Source organism: Camelus bactrianus, chromosome 3 (assembly GCF_048773025.1).
Source record: "Camelus bactrianus isolate YW-2024 breed Bactrian camel chromosome 3, ASM4877302v1, whole genome shotgun sequence".
In the NCBI taxonomy this organism is placed as follows: Eukaryota; Metazoa; Chordata; class Mammalia; order Artiodactyla; family Camelidae; genus Camelus; species Camelus bactrianus.
In genome coordinates, this window is record NC_133541.1 from 76,972,561 (window position 1) to 76,988,251 (window position 15,691).

Genomic DNA, 15,691 nt, shown 5'->3' on the forward strand with positions numbered 1-15,691 from the left:
TTCTTTGATTATAAACTCAGTTACAGAGATGTTATGGTCACTTTTAGAGTAATCTACCTTATTTCACCTATTATTTTATCAATTTCATCTATTTATTAATTTTAGAATTTTTAAAAAACTATCCCACTGGGATTTTAGTTATATATTAATATTCTTGATCGTAAGAGGCAAACACCTAATGTACTTGCTTCAACAAAAAAAGAAAAGAAAGAAGGAAAGAAAAGGGTTAATTTTGTCATTGAGAACTCCAGAGATAGGGTAGCTTCAGGTCAGGTTGGATCCAGGGGACTCAAATTATGTTGTCTAGGCACTGTCTCTTTTGACTCTGCTTATTATTGCATGGCTTGAGGCTTTTCCTGGGGAGTAAGATAGCCATAGGCAACCAGTACTGACTCTCATTTTACTGGTGTAACAACTTAGTATCTTACCTAATTGACCCACTTTGGGTTAGGTGCTTATCTCTAAGCCAGTTAACTGTTTAGGAGCTGAACTCATTGAGCTTGGTTAGTTTGGTAAAAATGGTCATGGCTGGAGAGGCGTTTGGAGCAGGATCAGTCTCACCTGAATCATGTGAATGTGTCTTCCGTGGGGAAGAAGGATCCTTTCACCACAAGCAATGGGGAAGGGGGTTCAGAACTGATACAATCAGATGTTCATAACTCATAAGAACAGGAGATTGACTAACTGAAATCTCTGTGGTCTCTAACATCTGCATTCTCCAAAATGGTATGTCATTGTTTTCAAATAGTTCATGTCAGTATGATTTTGCAGTTTTTCTGTATGGTAAGTATACATGTTTTTTATTGAAGTTATTTCTAGATACTTTATTATTTTAAAATATTCTTCTGTTAGAGATAAAATTGTTCCAACCCCATTAATACTTTCTTTACTTTTTATTTTGGAATAATTTCAAATTTAAAAGTTGTAGGAATACTGCACAGAACTCTCATGAAGCCGTCAACCAGACTTACTTATTATTAAAGTTCTGACATTTTTGCTACATTTTTTAATCTTTCCATATTGATATTGTTGTGATTGTTACTAGAGTAAGTTGCAAATATCATGCCTGTGCAGAAAGAGAGTTAACACAGCAGGTTTGAAACTTCTGTACTTAGAAAAGTTTTGCAAAGCTGGCCCTTGGCTGGTGTCTGAAGACGTGGATTTCTTAAATGATGAGTGACTCACTATGTTTAAACTATTTGTAAAAGCAATATAGTTTATGGTAAACACTCGTTTTCCTTCTGGAAGTCTAGAATCATATTATATACTAGACAGAGGGTGCCCATGTGACCAGCCCCCAGTAAAAACCTTAAGACACTGAGCTTCCTTGGTTCACAGCATTTCAGGTGTTGTCACCATTCATTCGTGGAGGAATTAAACATGTCCTAGGGATTCCACCGGGAGAGAACTCTCAGAAGCTTGTGCCTGGTTTCCTATGGACTCTGCCCTGTGTGCCTTTTCTCTTTGCTCATTTTGTTTTGTGTCCTTTCACTGTGATAAATCATAGCTGTGAGTATGACTGTTTCAAGAGCTGCAAGTTTTCTTAAGTCACTAAACCTGGAGGTGGACTTGGGGACCACCTACTCAGTGTCGCTTTTCTTAAATAATTATGTTCTAATCCAAGAATATTTACTTTAAAAATCTCAGTTTTTGTGGATTTTTTCCTTTATGTTTAGTTTTTATGGATGTATAATTTACATGCATTGCAACATCTAAATCTTACTTGTTTAGTTTTGAGCTTTGACAAATGTTTACGCCCATTTGACCCATATTTTAATCACCCTAGAAAGGTCCCTCATTCCCTCTTTCCCTCTGCAGCCACCTGCTCTTTGCTCTCTGTTACTGTAGGTTATTTTTGCTTATTTAAGAATTTCGTATGTATGGAATAACTCTTTCAGACCTGGCTTGTTTTGTTCAGCATAAGTGTCTTTCTTACTACTGTATTGTTTACATACCATGCAGTTCACCCACTTAAAGTACATAGCTTAGTGGTGTTTAGTGTATTCTCAGAGTTGTGTAACCATAACCACTATTTATTTTTAGAACTTTTTCAGCATCCCTAGAAGAAATGTCTTCCTCATTAGTTGTCACACCTCTTTCTGCCTCCTCCCTTGCCTGCCCCAGGCCCAGTGACCACTAACCTTTTTGTATGTATGGATTTGATTACTGTGGACATTTCACACAAATGGAATCATACAACATGGCATTTTGCGACAGGCTTTTTTTACTCGGCATGTTTCCAGGGTTTATCCAGGTGGTAGCTGTGTCAGTGCTTTGTTCCTTTTTATGGCCGAATAATATGCTGTCGTATGGATATATGCCACATTTGTTTATCCGTTGTTTGTCCCTCTTCAAGGGATGGACATTTAGGTTGCTCTCTTTAGGTGCTATGAATAATGCTGCTTGTTATGCACATACGTTTTTGTGAGGGCAAAAATTTTCATCTCTTTGGCGTGTATAGCTAGCAGTGGAATTGCAGGGTCACATGGTAACTGTGTGTTTAACATTTTGAGGAGCTGCCTAATTATTTTCCAAAATGGCTGTATCATTTTACATTCCCACCAGCAGTGTATGAGAGTTCAAAGTTCTCCACCTCTTTTCAGCATTTGCTGTTGTCCTTTTTTTTTTAGCCATACTCGTGTGTGTGGAATGCTATCTCATTATGGTTTTGATTTGCATTTCCCTAAAGACTGTTAAGCATCTTTTTAATGTGGCTGTTGGCTATTTATGTATCTTTTTTGGAGAAATATCTATTCACATCATTTGCCTACTTCTAGAATTGAGTTCTTTGTCCTTTTATTGTTGATTTGTAAGAGTTCTTCATAGATTCTTGATACAAGTTCATTGTCAGATAATGATTTGCAATTTTTTTGTCCATTCTGTGAGTTGTCTTTTCAGTTTCTTCAAGGTAACCATTAATGCAAAAAAATTTTAATTCTGATGAAATCCATTTTATCTATTTTTTCTTTTGCCACTTACGTTTTTGTTGTCATAGCTAAGAAATTATTGTTTAACCCAAGGTTGTAGAGATTGATACTGTATTTTTTCCTAGGAGTTTTATAGTTTTAGCTCTTACACTTAGTGAACGCATTTGAGAATATGAGGTTCCTTATTGTAGCTTTGACTGTGCCTTATAATTAGTGTTCTCAGTTTTGTTTTCTAAACAGTTTGGAACAATGTATTGTTTTGGAGACTTTATTTTTACATTTGGTTATGGGATACTTTTTAAATTGTTTAGTCTTTGATTGTTAATTTATGCCTTTATGAACTTTATTATACAAATTTGACCATTAGAAACTTTAAGCTTGAGCTTTTAAAAGTTGTCATTTGCCCAGAATATCCATTTTGTAACTGTTCTCTGACTTCCCTTAAGCTTAAAGATTAAATATATTTGGAAAAATCCGATTTCATTAATTATATTATTTATAATACTTATGTTCTAATTTTTAAGTCTATTAGATTTGTTATAATATGAGTGGTGTGTTTTACTCTTTTTAATGATTTTTTTCCTGGAATTTTTCTTGTATTTTACTTTTATATGTTTTGACAATCTTACTCTTGCATGAAGACACAAAATCTTTCCTGGTTTTATTGGTAGATGGGCCCTCTTTATAAAATTTTGGATTTTTCTTGTAGTACACTTTTCCCTAAATTTGTCACTTATCCCTTTAAAAAAAAAATTTGTTTATACCAAGGAAAATACTGGGTTCCTCTGTAAGTCTCTCCCTAGCTTTCACCTCCTTTCATATCAGTTTTTAGAAACATAGTTAAACATTCTTTTTTCTACATCACTTCTCAGGGACTCTTTAACCTGTTGTAGCTAGGTTGCTACTCCTGTGTATCAAGTGATTTTTGACATAGAAAAGGTCACCAGTGGTGCTGAAATCTCCGTCATCACTAGAGCCTTTCATATTGACCTTTATGCTTATTTGTAAGCTTATTCTGCCCTTGTTATTTGGGACAACATGTACTCCATTTTTATTTCATAACTTAATTTTGATTTAATTTCAAATTTATGAAGAGTTGCATGATAACATTTGGAAAGGGCTCCTATATATCCTGTATAGTTGGCCTCAGTATTCACTGGTTCCGCATCTGACAATTCAATCAATCATGGATGGAAAAAAATTGAAAAAAAAAATTCCAGAAAGTTCCAAACTGCAAAACTTGAATTTGCCATGCGTAGCAACTACTTACATCATATTTACATAGTATTTACAACTGTTTACATAGCATTTATGTTGTATTAGATATTATAAGTAATCTAGAGATGATTTAAATTACAGGCATACCTCATTTTACTGTGCTTCTCAGATACTGCATGTTTTACAAACTAAAAGTTTCTTACAACCCTGTGTTGAGCAAGTCTATTGGTGTCATTTTTACACACATTTGTTCATTTTGTGTCTTTGTGTCACATTTTGGTAATTCTTGGAATGTTTAAGACTTTTTCATCATTATTATGTTTGTTATGGTGATCTGTGATCAGTGATCTATGTTGCTTTTGCAGAAAGATTATGACTTACTGAAGGCTCAGGTGATGGCTAGCATTTTGGGGCAGTAAAGTTTTATTTTGTTTTGTTTTTCTTCCAGTTTTATTGAGATTTAATTGGTATCAGCACTGTATACATTTAAGGTATACAGCATAATGATCTGACTTGTATATATCATGAAATAATTATCTCAGTAAGTTTAGTGAACATCTCTCATCTCATATAGACACAAAATGAAAGAAACAGAAAAATTTTTTTCTTGTCAAGAGAATTCTTAGGGTTTACTCTCTTAACAACTTTCATATATAACCTATAACAGCAGTGTTCATTATATTTATTGTGTTGTACATTACATTCCTAGTGCTTAAAACTGGAAGTTTGTACCTTTTGACTGACTTCATTCAGTTCCCCCCACACCCCAATTCTAGTAACCATAGATCTGCTGTCTGTTTCTATGAGTTTGTTTGTTTTTGAAATGTAATTGACCTCCAACACTATGTTAGCTCCTGTTATACAACATAGTGATTCAATATTTCTGTACATTTCAAATTGATCACCATGGTAAGTCTAGATAAGATTATGTCACCATGCAAAGATATTACATAGTTATTGACTGTGTTCCCCACACTGTACTTTTCATTCCCTTGACTCATTTATTTTGCAGCTGGAAGTTTGTACCTCTTAATCTCCCTCACCTATTTCTTTCCTCCTCCCAGCCCACTCCCTTCTGGCAACTGCCTGTTTGTTCTCTGTATTTATGACCCTGTTTCTGTTTGGTATTTTGTTTTGTTTTTTTAGATTCTGCATATAAGGGAAATCATACAGTATTTGTCTTTCTCTGTCTGATTTGTTTCATCAGCAAAATGCCCTCAAGTTCCATTGATGTTGAAAATGGCAAAATTTCATTCTTTTATACACCTGAATAGGATTCCATTGTGCCACATTTTCATTACTCATTGATCCATCTGTGGACACTTAGGTTGCTTCCATATCTTGGGTGGGGCATATATCTTTTCAAAATTAGTTTTTTTGTTTTCTTCAGATAAATACCCAGGAGTGGAATTGCTAGTCATTTGGTAGTTCTCCTTTTAATTTTTTGAGAATTCTCCACACTGTTCTCCATAATGGCTGTACCAATTTACATTTCCCACCAACAAGGGTTCCCTTTTCTCCACATATAAAGTATTTTTTAAATTAAGGTCTGCACATCTTTTAGACATAATGCTATTGTACACTTAATAGACTACAGTAAACATAACTTTTATATGTACTGGAAACCAAAAACTTTGTATGACCTTGTTGCAATATTCACTCTATTGCAATGGTCTAGAACTGAACCCACCATATCTCTGAGGTATGCCTGTATGTGGGAGGATGTGTGTAGGTTATATGCAAATACTACACCATTTTATATAAGGCACTTGACATCCAAGGATTTTGGTATCTTTGGGTGTCCTGGAACCAATCTCCCTTGGATACCAAAGGATGACTAATTAGATTCACATGCATGTTTTTCTGAACACTTTGAGAGTAAGTTGGAGATATCTTGACCCTTTATCTCTCAATACTTCATTGTGTTACTGCCTAAGAAATAAGGGTATTTTCATAGGTAAGCAGAAGATAATATAAAATCAAGACTGTTAGCAGTGATACTACAATCTAGTTCATAGGCTATATTCAAATTCTGTCGATTATTTCAACAGTGTTCTTTAATAAAAGCTCCTTTTTTTCCCTCCTAGTCCAGGATCCAACCCAGGGTCATGTATTGTATTTAGTTGTCATGTCTCTTTAGTCTTCTTAACCTGGAACAGTTCCTCAGCCTTTCTCTGGATTTCTTGACCTTGATATTTTTGAGGAGTACAGACCTCTGTTGTAGAAAGCCTCTTAATTTGAGTTTGTTTCCTTATGATTAGCTTGAGGTTAATCTGTCTGATCTATCTGTGTAATCTAACCTAATCTGTTTATTGCTAGAATATCATTGCCATTGTTTTCTGTTGTCCTCACTGCATCCTATCAGGAGGCCCGGGATATAGCTTTGCTCCCATGTTAGTGACGATGTCCTCAGTCAGTTGTTTAAGTTGTAGTTTTTAAGTTTCTTCACTGTACTGTCCCCTCTTCCTAATTAGTAACTAATTTGTAGGAGATACATTAAGAATAGGTAAATCCCTTGTTCCTTATCAAACTTTCATGTTTTAGTTTCAGGATCCAGTGATGATTTCCTAACTCTGTCGTTCCTTCTATAATTATTTGTTAGCATTCTGCTAAAAGGAAGAGCTTTTCTTTTTATTTCCTATTTGTTTATGAGCTCATGGATTCTTATGTTATTCAGTGGGTTGTAATCCAGTACTATCATTATTTATTTTGACACCCCAATTGTCCTAAATTTGGGCAGTGGAAGCCCTTCAAGCTATCTCCTGGCTTATTGTAATGTGTTCCCTTGACTCTTTGACCCAAGGATATGTTCCTGCATAATCTTGTACTTTGCTGACCTCAGCCCTGGTATAAACCATTGTCTCAAAGTCATTTTTAACTGAGCAAGGCATTTAGAGGTCAAGAGCCAGGAGCTAAGGTATGCTCGTTGGTACTGAGGTGTTGCTGCATCTAGGCCTCCCCTAGTGCACTGAGCAAGGCAATGTGTGTGTATATGTTTATATATGTATTGTTTGTTTAAATATATATATATATGTATTTATTCATAAGTTAGTACTACTATCTCCTATTTCAATTCAGTATCATAAACTACATTCTACTCTCTCACATTTACTTATTTTGTTGTTCCTTTTCTTAACAGTGTGAAACTTGGCTCTCTTATCCTAATTTGCTCAGTCCTGGAATACATGAGGGAGAGAATTTCAGAATTGCTATATCTGTACCACCACAAAAAAACAAAATTACTAGACAGAGTTTGAGATTTCTTTACAATTCTTGGAGGTAAATTATGTATGTGAAATGCACAAATTTTATATGGTCAGTTCTTTGAGTTCTGACACATAGTCTTGGTCCTCCAAGAGTCTGACTTTTCCTCCTCAGTCTCCTTTCCTGGCTTCCCATCTCTGTGTTAATCTTCAGTATTTTCTGCAGAGTTCTTCTCTCTGCTCTCTTTTCTGTTATTCTGTGTTATACCTATTTGCATGATAATCTCTGCAACTGGAATCAGGATCAAGATTAACTCATTTTTGTAATCCTAGGGCCTCTCCTAGTCTTAGGTGTATGGAAGGTGAGAAACAGGTGTTTGAGTGAAAAAAAAAAAGTATGCACAGTAATGTTACTTAAGTCGATTTATAGGTTGTATGTAGAAGCCTTCTTTGAGAATCCTGAATAAACAGAAGATCAGATTTGTATAATGCCCAGTGAACAATCTTATTTCATTAATTCTAATCTGTACGTTTATAATCTGTACTTTTTTTTTCATTTTATCCTCTTTGAAATTGAGATATATATATCATTAGTCCCTTGTTCCTATAATTGTTTTGAGTCAGGTGTGAAAAATTCTGTTGACCTCTTCAAGATAGAAAGCACCAGCATCAAAATGTCTTAAGATTTAATGAAGTATCCATTTACTTTGACCAGTTCTGCTACTTTATAATAAGATGATTTGGGGCTATTGTAGGATATATAAAAGATAGCCTACAGATCCTATTGTTGGGGTTGGGGAATAAAAGGTGAAATGAGCTAGGTTACTTTTCTGTGTTGTATGACAGCGAGTAGCTGGGTTATGCAGCTCTGCAGGAGACAGGACTGCTAGATTCTAGAGAGCAGTGACTTGGTCCTGTTTGAGTGCACTAGCTTTCTGATATCTATAAGATGACATAGTGCTTATGTCAGCTCCAACTGAATAACTTCCAGTGTGAGTCACCCTGTCCAGGAGGACGTGGTAGTGGTAGACTCCTCCTTTCAGGGTGTCCTGCTGGGAGTGCTCACCAAGAGTGATGCTGGACAGACAGCCCCTGTATCTTAGAATCCAGGAGACCAAGGAACTCTGATGGGTCTGAATGTGTGTGATTTCTGTTTCATTTATCTGTTTTACAAAAATAACATTTATTTTCTTTATCAACAGGAGTGAAACCTCGGTCTGGTTGGGCTATTGATCCTTTTGGACATTCACCAACAATGGCTTATCTTCTAAAACGTGCTGGATTTTCTCACATGCTTATCCAGAGGGTTCATTATGCAGTTAAAAAACATTTTGCATTGCATAAAACGCTGGAGTTTTTTTGGAGACAGAATTGGGGTATGTAGGATTTGATGAAAGTTGAAGATCTTACTTAGATGTTATTTCACAGGGGTTATGAACTCATGTGGTGATGGATTTTATTCAGGGTGTCAGTCTTGAAAATCAGGTTAACTAAAGATACAGATGATTATTTTTCCAATATATTTGTGTCAAGATTCTTTTAAGCAGTGGTGAAGATATCTATAGAACATTGTAGATTCTTTTTTAAGCCAAAAGGAAGTAAATAAATATAAGAAATTAGTCTTTGCAAATAATGCTTTCCCTTGCTTCTGTTTTTAAAAGTACCTGTTTTGTCACCAAGTTCAACATGCATTAGAACTGATGTCCAGTCATATACTCATATTTAGCCAGTGTTTCTTTCTTCTGTCTCTCCTGTTTCTGCATCTAGTAAGAACTGCCTTTTAAAACCTTAATTCTGTCCTCCTAGAACAGCCCTCCTGTTACCTTTGTTGCTCGTTTTCACACTGTTCTGTGGTCACCCAGGCATTCCAAGGACATACTTCTGCTGCTCTTTGCTGGGGGAGACTTGAACACAGTTAGGCCTCCTGAGAGGCGTCTGCCTTTTTCAACCCCCATATAATTCACAACACCTTGTTTTCTTACTAATTTTTATTTGTTGAGTCCTTATTTTGGGCCGTGCATTGTGTATTATGCTTTATACCCACTCTTTCACTGAATCTTTATAATTGTCCTTTAAATTAGGTTCTATTATTATCCCCTTAAATGGTGAAGAAATGGAGGCTTAAGTATGTGAAGCCATTTGTCAAAAATCATACAGGTAGTAGGTACAGAACCAAGATTTGGATCCAGTTCTGTGTAGTTCTGAAGCCCAGGTGCCTAACCCTAATACACTGCCATCCCAGAATTGAGTTCTCAGTAAGATTTCATCTGAAAAAAGGATTTAATTTAATTGCTAAAGCAATGTTCAGAAATTACTGCATTACATCATACTTTTTTCCCTGTGTAATCTAGACCCTCCTGAAGTGTTTTGGAAAAATCATTTGTAAACCTAAACAGTATCTTTCTTATGTGTACTGTTGTTTTTTCAATAAGGAAACAAATTAGCTATGTAACTTTTTATCCCAGAAAATTAAACCTGTAGGGAAAACAAGACCTTGTAGGGGGTTGTATTCTGTATAATTTGATCGACTGCAAAGGAGCATATTAATTTTTAAAACAAGGATTATTAGTTTGAAGAAGCCCTACTTAAACTATTGCTTACATTCAAATTGCCCGTAAATATCAGTTAGCAAGAAATTACTGGGTACTTTTATGTACTTAATACCATGCTAAAAAGAAATAGAGAAAGCATCCTTGCCTATAAGTCAATTATAATCTATTTTGATAAAAGATAGACACCACCAAATGCAGTAGATGACCTGAAATGTGTAAATGAGCTGCTGAGTAGTAGGGTGAAGGGAGAGATAGTCCTTGATCCATAGGAGGAACAAGTGGGGAGTTGCCAGCAGTTCTCGGACTGTGACAACCTCTATGCAGACAGCAAGCATTAGTGACCTGCATCCGTGGTGTCACAGTTGTGAATGTGATTCAGTGAAACAACTTACAGCACAGAAATATACAGATTATAATAGCTTTAGAATTTGGAAAAGAACTGGTGATTATTTTAATGAAATGGAATATGAGATAAAACTGGAACATTTTAGGACTCACCCAATAGATTTGGACATGTTGCTTTAAAACTATGTTTTGGAATTAAGTTGAGCTTCTTTATGTGTTCTGGTTCTTAGTGAAGCAGTTGTTTTCAGTTCTTAAAAGATACATGTTGCTTTTTTGTTTTTTCTTATTGTCTGTCTTTATTATAAAAGTAATACATACCCATTGCTGAGAACTCAAAATCCGTATGTAAAGGGGAAGAGTTATCTACAGGTCAGGATCGTAAAAAGATAGCCACTTGTAACTCCTAGTGAAATTGTCCAGTCTCACTTGGTGGTAGGCTCCTGACCTCTCAAGAACAGTGGTATCACACATAACTGGCATTGAGTTTTCAATTCAAAACAATTCTGCATCAGGAACTGCTGCTTGATTTATTTCTATTGTTTGCTTGGTTTTTATTCTTGTTTTTGCTTTTGAAAATTACTTCTACTTTCCCTCTAATGAAGTCATACTGGCTTTTATTGGTGAACATCAGGAAGGCTTCACAAACTCTCCTGGGTGCACTTCCTTCTTGTCACTGCGAGACAAGTATTTTCTCAGTATTTCACAACTCCCTCCCCTTCTTCCTTTATTCTTTCCCTTCCCCCTTTTACTCCCTTCCTCTCTTTTTCTAACTCAGCCTCTGCAGCTAATGGTCTCTCTCAGGGTGTCCTCTTACCTGAGGTAGGAACAGATGTGACAGGAGCTGGCAGCCAGGGATAGACATGGCCATAATTTTGGATGAACCAGTTATAACTTTTGTGTCTGCTCAGTTTATATCCTTCCAGGTAAGCAGATGCTGCTTTATGATGGGGCTTTTCTGTCTCAGCCTAGTTAGATAGAAGAGGTAGATAGAGGCTGAGATGTGAGTATCTTCCTTCTGGCTGGTCGTCATTAAATGCTGCTGGGCTGTATGTACTAGTAGTTAAAGGGGTTGTTGGTTTAGGGTAGAGCTTGCATTGTATATGTATAAAGTACTGGCATTTTGAACAGTTTTGGGAAAAGAAAATGTATAAATGCAGGTTTGTCTGTTGGCTCTTTATTTTAGATCTGGGATCTGTCACAGATATTTTTTGCCACATGATGCCCTTCTACAGCTATGACATCCCTCATACTTGCGGACCTGATCCTAAAATATGCTGCCAGTTTGATTTTAAACGGCTTCCCGGAGGCAGATACGGTTGTCCCTGGGGAGTCCCCCCAGAAACAATATATCCTGGAAATGTCCAGAACAGGTATGAAAATAATGCATTTTGTAAAACAACAAGCAGTACTTGCTTGTTGCTGAAGGGTTGAGTAAATGGGTTTTAGCAGCCAACATGATCCTTATTCAAGGTATTCATTCAAACTAGATCAAAATCTTAAAAATGCTGGAACTTTGACTGTGTGTCTTGTGTGTTATAACTTAATGGAATGTGAACAATAGTAGATCAATATACAATGGATAACCTATAATACACTGTTATTACCATCTCCTTTGCCCTCATTATAAAAGCCTTCTACTGTGTTTGATTGATTTCATGTACTTTTGTTGATAATAAAACTTATGGTCTCTATTGTATAAATTGGTGAGAAAAGCAACCCAACTGCAAAGACTCATTTATTGAAATGGAACACATAAAGAGTGTAATTATCTGTTCCCTTAATAACAATGTCAATAATAGTGAATGCTGCCCATTTCTGATGAATACACATCTTTGCATCTTTCTGATGTTTTTGATTTAGGAAAACTTTAATTAGGAATATTTATATTGAAAGATTTTTAAATAAAAATCAAAAGAATGAATTTTATTTCTTAGAGTAAAATTATTCTAATGATGGAAGCATCTCATTAAACCAAGCTACCCATACTTCTAATTTTGGTGCTTTTAAAGTTTAATTTCTTCACTTAAAAGTTAGTAGCATGTAATGCATTAAAATAAAACATTGTGTTGTAATATAAACTACTCAGCTCTGCTAGAAAAATAATATAGCCTTTTAAATAAAGGAAGGTTATTACTCTGTGCTCAATCAAATCTATTTATTTTTTAAAAATTGCTTTTAGAATAGTATATGTGAGGGTGAAAATGAGATTGGGTCTCTTTTCCTTGAGTGGATCTTGTGGCCGTTAGGAAGATATTCCAGTGTGAGCCTCTCACTGTGACAGACACAGAAGTCTTTTAGCATAGTAGCCTTTTTGAAGCCATGAATCCTTTGTATCAAAATCTGGCTTTTGTAATTTCCCAAGGTTAGGGATCAACCCAGTTTCATTTTTTTGACTCCTAGAGAGACCCTGAACAGCCTGCTTTCTAGGGTCGGGCTAGTTAGGCATAAGAGAATAATCAAGTATATTACGTGGCAAAAGGTGTAGTGTAAAGGAAGTGGTGGTGGGGTTGGAGGGAGAGAGGTCCACGCCTGTCTACTTGGGAAAACAGCTGTTTGTCCCTGAATAGTATTTACACTCCTTTCAGCTCAGATGTCTGGGGATAAGAGACTTCTTGAAGAGTAGCCAGATGACTTGGATGGGGAATCCCAGTGCACCCACAGATACTGTGAGGCCCCTCTTTTTCTTGTTTGAGTGCTGCTGAGAGTACCTGAGAACCATTCTGTATAATCCTTCTGTGGTGTCATGTAACTCTTCCAAAAATACCCGCCAAGAACATACCTTGTGTTCAGTCAGTGCCAGTGATTCTCAGAGTGGTTTCCAGGCACCAGGGATACAGATGAATGAATCTATATAATACTTACAAAGTTTTTTTTAAGTTGTTATAAGTCTTGAGGTCTTAACTCCACCGATTACTTCCCATGCAATTATCACCTTCCTTTTGATGTTGTGATAAGTGGAGATCAAACATGAGCATTCCAGCTTAATGACACTTGGTTTTTTAATACCTTAAGGGACGTGAAATTTAATTATATTGTGTAAATGATATCTTCAGTATGTTCAGTTCAGCAGGTTCCTCTACTTTGCAGATAAAGAAATACCATTCTTCATCAAGTTCAGTTTTTGGTTTAGTACTGTATATTTTACATATGATGATGTTTTACATGTCAGATGATACAATGTTTAGGGAATTCTTTTTTCTTGGTTCTAGTTAAGTTGCCCTTTCTTACCTGGTAGTGTAAGTGAAGAGCAAATTGCAGCTGCACATCTTTAAATGTGATGTTGGTCAATGCATTTGTCATTAGTTTACCAAATACTTAGTGAGTGTCCACTACCTGCCAAGCAGTGTTGGTTGGTCCCTTGGCTTCCCCAGTGTTGACACTTTCTGAGCAGGAGCTTGGGAGTTAGGATAGATGCTGAATGAAAAGGCACGTCTTTAATGTTTGTGATTTCTTTCCTTTTATGTGTTTTACATGTATACATGAAAGATATGGTGTGTCTAATACTACACCTTGGGATGCATTTAAATGATCACATATCCCTTTTTTTTGCTGGTTATCTGGGAGATCTAGTTGGATATTCAATCATAGTATATCATATCTGTGGTTTATATGTGTATATATATTTTTTCTCTTATTTCTTTTGGTCTTATATATCTTTCTGTGTGATTATCTCATTGTGTGTGTGTTTTTTAATTGTAAGTAATAATCTAAAATTTTTTTTTGGAAAATGTGGAATATTAGTAAATTACTAGTAAAAATTAAGTACTGTATTGAATGCTAATCTCAGGAAACTAAGCATTATATGTTATATAAGAATATTATAGTTATATTTTACTCACCATGTTATTAAATTTTTGCTATTTTAATATTTGCAAAGCAGTTTCAAAGATTATCAATATAAAAAGATCATATAAGATTCTAAATTTAGTTAAATGCTCTTCTCATAATTTCTGTTAAATGCCTCTTTCCATCATTGATGTCCTTTGAGTTTTTGGTCATAAATTTTTATACTGTGAATTTGAGTTTGCTTCTGGATAATCCTTGCAGTGAAAGCTGGAATACTGCGTAAAAAGCGTATTTGTCGTTTATCACTGTTTTTTTAAGTTCTGGCGTTACACACATGGGGAACTACTCTGGGTTCATCTGCTTGTTTAATTTCACTTTCGGAAGTCCTTCACCTTAGTTTGTGTTCCCAGACTTCCTCAAATTTTGCCCCAATTCGGCATCTCACAAAGTGTTTTCTGCAGAATACGAGAATATGAAATATAAAAGCACTTCACCACATTGTGTTTAGCTGACCTTTTGAGTCATGGGTTAGAAACCAAAATAACTCATTCAGCTCCTAAGCTTTATCTGTTGATCGGTATTAAGAAGGACATTATGACAAATACTGAGATTATTGATGAAAACTAGTAAGTGAATTGATTTTCTTCCTTTGGGAAAGGAAATAAGGTTCTATAATTGATTTCATTCAAAATACCTTTTTATGTTTAGGCAATTTTAGATGAAATTAGAGAAAGGAATATTAAGTCAAAGCAAACTTCAAAGTTCAAACAGATGAGAAATCTTCACTGTCTTCCTGGACTAAATTATTTCACAACACAGGCTCTTTGGGAGCCATCCTCTGTGGCTGGCCTTTAGGAGGGCATTGACGCCCCAGTAATTATCTGCCCAAGCTGGCTTGTGACTTTATTTCTCTAAGGAAAACCCATTGGAAAACTATGCGTTTTCCCCTCTGATAAGAATTTATGAATATTTTAAATGGATGATGAGTATTAGTATGGTAGTTTAAAAAAATCTGCCTCATAAATTATGCTAAGCTAGAATATAGGTAATGTATACAATCCTTTATTTTAATGTAATACAATACACTTTTTAATGAGTTGTCCCATTTTTCTGTTCTTAGTAATGTTCCTAGTTTCCCATTTTCTTCGGCAGGGCTGAGATGCTTCTAGATCAGTACCGAAAGAAGTCGAAGCTTTTCCGTACAACAGTTGTCCTGGCCCCGCTAGGAGATGATTTCCGCTACTGTGAGCGCACAGAATGGGACCATCAGTTCAAGAATTACCAACTGCTCTTTGATTATTTGAATTCTCATTCTCACTATAATGTTAAGGTAATGAGAAAATATTTTATTTTAATACTGTATTTGAAGTTGATCCTTCATTATTAAACAGGCCTAAAACACAATAGCCTTAGTTTCTTTGTCCCACAACCCAGTATTTCTTAGAATATGTCATTCTTCTGTAAAAGTATAATTCATGAAGAGGAAAATTGTATTGGAAATCTTATATTGCTGTCCCATTTCTGAAGTTGTCCTTTACTTCCCACTTGTTGAGGATTGAAGAGGTATTACTTTTATGTGGTTGAAAACATGCACCTGCTAAATTGTGATGTTCGTTTTCCACTGATGCCCTGTTTTCACACCAGCTTTGAAAGTTTGTTG

The 15,691-nt window shown here is 35.6% G+C and overlaps 1 protein-coding gene across 1 annotated transcript in view; it reads left to right on the forward strand.

Moving 5' to 3' along the window:
- Window positions 1–15,691, forward strand: part of MAN2A1 (mannosidase alpha class 2A member 1) — a 152,571-nt gene that overhangs the window by 54,229 nt on the left and 82,651 nt on the right. The window contains exons 6-8 of the mRNA XM_010971473.3: window positions 8,551–8,724; window positions 11,429–11,615; window positions 15,184–15,361. Of these exons, the coding sequence (XP_010969775.1) occupies window positions 8,551–8,724; window positions 11,429–11,615; window positions 15,184–15,361 (539 nt within the window). The remainder of the gene's footprint in view (window positions 1–8,550; window positions 8,725–11,428; window positions 11,616–15,183; window positions 15,362–15,691) is intronic.